The sequence below is a fragment of the Ixodes scapularis genome, unplaced genomic scaffold (genome assembly GCF_016920785.2).
Source record: "Ixodes scapularis isolate PalLabHiFi unplaced genomic scaffold, ASM1692078v2 PGA_scaffold10__122_contigs__length_95168666, whole genome shotgun sequence".
NCBI classification, from domain to species: domain Eukaryota; kingdom Metazoa; phylum Arthropoda; class Arachnida; order Ixodida; family Ixodidae; genus Ixodes; species Ixodes scapularis.
The window spans coordinates 37,805,363-37,811,362 of record NW_024609836.1 but is presented as its reverse complement, the minus strand read 5'-3'; the positions used below and the strand labels follow the sequence as shown (position 1 = coordinate 37,811,362).

Genomic DNA, 6,000 nt, shown 5'->3' with positions numbered 1-6,000 from the left:
GACCAGCTATTACCTGTCGCACAAGGGAGAAAAGGGTGTGAATGTGCAGACTCCTATCTGTTTGCATTTGTCTAGCGTGTGAGTTTTGTTTGAGAAGAAAACAACAATGACACTTCTTTCACAGTAATATGCAAAACAAAAACGAGAACGGCTCGGTTATTAATAAGTTGTGTGCAGCAGAGGCACGGGTGCGAGGGCGTAGCTCCGCAGAATGTTCTTTTTGCACGGCTGCTCGTGCAAAAAGGGCGCTTTTGTGCTCGGGCCTGTGCCTTTTCTGCACACAACGTATGTTACAGAGTGTATAGCACGCCTTCGAGAGCACTCGCGTGCGGCGAGAAATCCATCATATACAGGGTACGATCGCAGGAAACCTCGCAGAGTGCAGGAAGCTGCAAGTGCACGGTGCACCAGAATGTGAAACTAGAGGTGGTAATAGTATTTCACAGTTTGAGAATATGACGTTACTTGACGTAACTGCCTTACCGGCGGATGATAAGGGCCATCGGAGCACGACCAACTATTTGTTGTGATCGGGGCATTCGATTGGACGCGGGTTGGTAAAGATTTGAAAAACACGAAAGAATAAAACATGTAGGGATGAAGACAGACAGCGCAGTTCTTTGTTGACATGAAATGTAAGATCAAGCACATTATTCTGTCGGATCAAATGGTTTTGTTGAATTAGGTTTAGCTCGCAAGTCAGCCGTTCTTCGGCGGGCTTTCAGCTTTCTGCGATGGTTGTTTTAATCGTGAACGCAGGCTCAAACAATGTAGGCAGCGGCGCCAAATAGATCTGAAACTAAGAAACAGCTCGGACGCGTGGAACGAACACACACAGAGATCACATCACAGGAAAACTCAAACCACTCACCTTTCGTTCGACGACGGTACGTCAGGTGCGTCAGGCACGATGTTTCCGTTGTTTCTCCAGGCGTTGAGGAGACCGCGTCTGTTTCCGTGCTCCTATTGGTCGTGACGTCACCAAATTTCATCCAATAAAGTGCGCGCCGAAGTTTTCTCTAGTCGCCGGTAGTGATGGGACGAATCTTTATCCGAATCGAGATTCGGAGACGAATCTGAAGATTCGGAAAGATTCGGAAAAGTAGCCGAATCTCAAGCGATTCGGAAAAGTTCGGAAAGATTCGGAGCGTTACCATGGTTGCCAAATCACGTTGATGTGTGTTTCAACTGTTCGTGATATTAAATTAAATAAATTCTTCGAAGTGCACGAAATAATATTGTAATATAATATTAGAGTAATAAATAATATGTTCCGCTTTGTTAATATTATTTTGGATGTTTATCGAGAATGGTAGCCTAGCCAGACATCGCGGAAAAATTGGTTTCGGTTCCGGATCATGACCCAAATAGGCATGTTGGTGCACGCACGTGGAAACACATGCGCATGTTTTCATCGCCGTAAGATATCGATGCCGTACATGCTGTTCGGTACAGACACATTTCGTGCCCATAATTACTATCGCAGTGGCACACACCACATAAGTGAGTATGTTCAATTCGATTATCTCCAACGAGTGCCCACTGAGGTATTTCTATTGGAACACGGGAAACAATCTGAAACTCCTGGTTAATGCAGGCTTTCCGATTTAGTGTTTGTTTCCGAACAATGAAGTTGTGTTGGACACCCCTGTGTTGTGTTTCTTTTTTATCAAATAGAGTTCATGTACACAAAACTTGCTGCCGAGAACGGAGAAACGACAGTTTTTCTTTGCCACCGGTGCCAGTACGCGGCCTAAGTTGTGACGAGCAACATTCATCTCGCTCTCGCGCCTTACAGGTACAGACATACGCAGCTCTAGAGAGGGAGACGAATAATTTCCTTGCCTGAATATATATTTATTGTGAGTTGCCGCAGATTACATATAATACACAGCGTTTCGCTACATTTCACCGATCACCGCGAAACCGCACAGAAAGCGAGACCGTGCATTGGTTAGGCCTACGTCAACCACATCGATCAGCTCAGCTGGACCTGGGCGCATGCCAGGGTTTACAATGACAGTACAGTACATACCATACGTTGAAATAAACAAGACGATATCTGGTTATATGCAGGAACAGTATTTAAGAAGCGCACAACTGACCGCATACGCGAGGTTTACGACAACCTTCATGCTGCCGCCTGCATCCAGCGACGAATCTGACGAATCTCCGAATCTGCCGAATATTCGTCGCGAAAAGTTCGGAAATTTCCGAATCTGTCCGAATCCGAATCTCCGGTGATTCGTCCCATCACTAGTCGCCGGTGTACACACACCTCTGCTGACGACCTGACGTGAGCCGTAATCCAAGCCAACCCAAACAAACGTTTTGGCGTTATTCAGCCACGTTGTGATCTGTGCGTCGTTTGTGTTTTCGTAGGTTTTCTGTTTACAATTTCGTGACGGTGGAAAAATAAAAAGAAGAAGAAAAGTGGGCAAATACCGGAAATGCAGCTGAGCGGGGGAGAGCTGAGGATCACAACTTTATCAGGTAAGAAAAGATTCTAGGCGCGTTCACACTGGCGACTAGCGAACACTGACGTTCACTTCACACTGCCGATGATCGGCGAGTCGCTATCGGCGAGTCGCCGGTCGTCCGTAGACGATCGGCTACTCTGAGGGCGCGTTCACACCGGTGTTCACACTGCGGAAGATCGGAAGCTCGGGCGCCGACGTCGATTCAGTGCACCCCGCCACAGCTCGGGTTCGTGTTTCGCTGCTTTTCTATTTGAGTAAAGCTATACGCACTACGTAGTGCACTTCGGTTCCCACTTCGTACCTGTCAAGGTGTGGTACGGATTTGCTGCCATTCCCCACTCACAAGAGCCGCCGCAGAGACCTCCTTGATTCTGTATCGACGGCCGCTACCGCGAACCGAGGTGTTCAACGGACACGGTTGCATCTCCCACAGAAGTCCGGCGTGCCGGATGTAAACAAACGCGAGGCGCACTTACGTCACTTCCGAGGCGCCGCTGATTGGTTCAGCCGCCGGGCGACTCGGCGACAAGTCGCAAAATTCGGTCTGGAAGCGACTGCTCCAAACCTGTCGCTCTTGTGACTTGCGACCAAAGTTCCGCGCGACAGCTGCAACTTGCCCGTGTGAACGCGCCTTGAAGCTCCTAGGAGCCGCCACGGCCGCCATCGATTTCGTCCTTACTGCAACGGCTCGGGTTCGCGTTTCGCTGCATTTCCCAATATTGTTTTCACGTCTGCCGTTCTCGCCACAAAAGAAATACTTCTGGCATTAGCCTGGCACCTTCGGAACCGTACAATTAAAGCAATTTAAAGAATAATTAAAGCACGATTGCTACACTAACGCGCACTCGCTCGAGCTTCCGCGGGCCTGTGGGGCAAAAAGCCACAGATTTTCTGCCAGGCCGAGTTCTTTTTTTGGGCACTCATTCGAATAGGGGTGCTGCTTGTTATGAAAATATGGGTGCTCTGATCAGAGCAGATCAGAGCCGCTGCAGAAACCTCCATGACCAGTATTGTCTAGTCGCCTCTCGGAAGCTACCGGGAACCACCGTCGATTTCGTCTTCCCCGCCAAAGGTCGGGTTCACGTTTCGCCGCTTTCCCATTTTCGTTGTCTCACAGCTACACACGTGTCGTCGTTCCCATGTGAAAACGACTCATTATGTTAGCCTGGGTACTACTAAACCGTACAAAGAAGCACAATCGCTACGTGTCTGCATCCACTTACTCGAGCTACCTCGTTGCAGTACACACCTGCGAAGACAAAAGTGGCAAAGATCTCTTGCCAGGCCGCATTCTCTTTCGGGCGCTTGTTCAAATCTGGATGCTGCTTTTATAAATAAATTGGTACTCTTTAATAGTGTTGACCAGAGCCGCCGCAGGGACCTCCGTGGCTCCATATCCACGGCCGCTACTGTTAACCGAGGCGTTGGACAGGTATGCTGGTTGCTTCTCCCACAGAAGCTTGGCGTGCCGGATATAAATGAATGCAAGACCTACCTCACGTCACTTTCGAGGCACCACTGATTCGTTCAACTGCCATGCGACTCGCCGACCGGTCGCTAAAATCTTTCTGGAAGCAACTTCTCCCAACCAGTCACTTTTGCAAGAAAAGTTGTCACACGACAGCTGCGACTTGCCGTTGTGAACGCGCCTCTAGTTCCTTGTGGTGGTGGTCTGTGTGCGGGATATGGACAGTGAGCTAATCAGTCGCATGATTGCAGCATTGCTGTGTCTGTTCATGTCACCCGGGCAAGCAAATTGACAAGTGATGTGGACCCTAGCATAGCCTCCTGTATGCCTGTCAAGTGGTGTTCAAGCAGGATACTTTAGAAAGTGCGAGACAGCGCAACTCTGTCATATGTCGTGCAAGAACCGCATCCATCCGTTTTTGTTGTTTTTTTTGTTTTGTTTTTTTTTGCCAGTGGGAATGGTTCTTTCTGTCAAGGCACATTCACACTGAGAGAAAATGCATGTTAAGTGGCAAGTTTTTATTGATCTTTTTTTTTTTTGCTTTTTGTATTGAAAAGATACGCTTGGTTTCCGGACGAAAATGACGAGGAAATACTCGCAGGCAACTCCCGTTTTTCCCGCACAAAGCAGACGAAACAGAGAGCAGGCGCCAAAAATGTTGTGCAAACCAAAACCCGGTCCCTCTTTTAGTTTGAAAATTTTTCTTGGTCTGGGGGAAGGCTCTATTATAAGATAAGTGGCATCCGGAGTACAAGAAGAAAACACTAAAATCAAACACCTGGAAAATAATTGGATTGGAATTCGGCATGAAAGTTAAGTTGAAACGTTTTCGCATTGACTGAAGATTACAGAAGCTGCTAAAGAGAAAGCATGGCAGGAGATCGCATCCGTGCTGAACTCGCAGCATCCATCGACGCTACGCACTGTGTCGCAGATAAAAAAACAGGGGCAGAACCTAAAACCTCGTAGCCGCGCAGAATTGACGCTGTCCAAGAAGGCAATCTCCACGACCGGTGAGTTTACTATACATATGTTTTTACTGCTCATAAAAGTGAACCACACATTCTGTGTGCTAAAGGAATTTTTTTTTTTTTCTCATTTTCTTGGCTAAATTATAGAAGTAATCATGATTTCAACCTATTAATACAACCAAATCAAAACAATGAGTGCACTTGCTGCAATCAGAAAAAATTCAATGCCTAAACAAAATATAAAAAGAACCTTATCTTCCACAGACGCAGGGTGTAACAACCACCAACTCGCACCGCTGGCTGAAGCTGTGCTGGCGGTCGTCGGTACCACGAGCCCCAATCCTCTGGACATAGAAGGGGGCATCGACACCCACCAGTGAGCTGTCATGTTACTGCTGTTTCTATGAACATACTGGAATGCATGATGTGTCATTTGATGCGGACAAGTCTAGCCTTTTTAGTTTACACAATTGGGGGTTCTACTAGCAAAGCTAACATTGTATTTGTAATCATATCTAGGGTTCGCAAGTACAAAATACCGGGCCAGTCAAAGAAACTTTCTGGTGTGTTCTCCAGAGCAGGAAGGAACCGTGCACATCCAAGAACTCTAAAACTTTGAGCCGTGTTACTTTAGGTTAAAGTCAAGGTAGGCATTTCAATGAAAGGCCACTGCACTTATAGATGATGATAATAATAATAATGATATAAATAATAGTAATAATAGTAATTATTGGATCAGGAGAGCCATGGCACTGCAGAAAGGCAAGAGCCCGTACAAGGTATGCCTGCGACGTCACATCTAGTGATGGTGATTATGTGATGATATAAGATCACAATCTACTCTTGTGAGCTGCAAGATTAAAATGATGGCGCTTATGAGCTGACATGTACAAGGGAAGGGCGACGCAGACTTCTGAACATCGCAAAGCAATGTTGACCGAGTCTCAAAGGTTCGGGAAAGGGAAATAATGGCAGTCTTAGGCTGGTACACTGCTGAAATGCTAGAAGGTATACCTTAAAAAGGTGTCGTGCAATGCAAACAAGACAAAGGTTATTGTGTTTCTACTACACCACTATTACT

At 46.9% G+C, this 6,000-nt stretch overlaps 1 protein-coding gene across 1 annotated transcript in view; it reads left to right on the top strand.

The window, feature by feature from the left end:
- Positions 1–1,235: 1,235 nt before the first annotated feature.
- The window catches only part of LOC120835976 (indolethylamine N-methyltransferase), a 173,153-nt gene continuing 168,388 nt past the window's right edge, over positions 1,236–6,000 (top strand). The window contains exon 1 of the mRNA XM_040210135.3: positions 1,236–2,493. Coding sequence (XP_040066069.1) covers positions 2,451–2,493 — 43 coding nt within the window. The 5' untranslated portion in view covers positions 1,236–2,450. The remainder of the gene's footprint in view (positions 2,494–6,000) is intronic.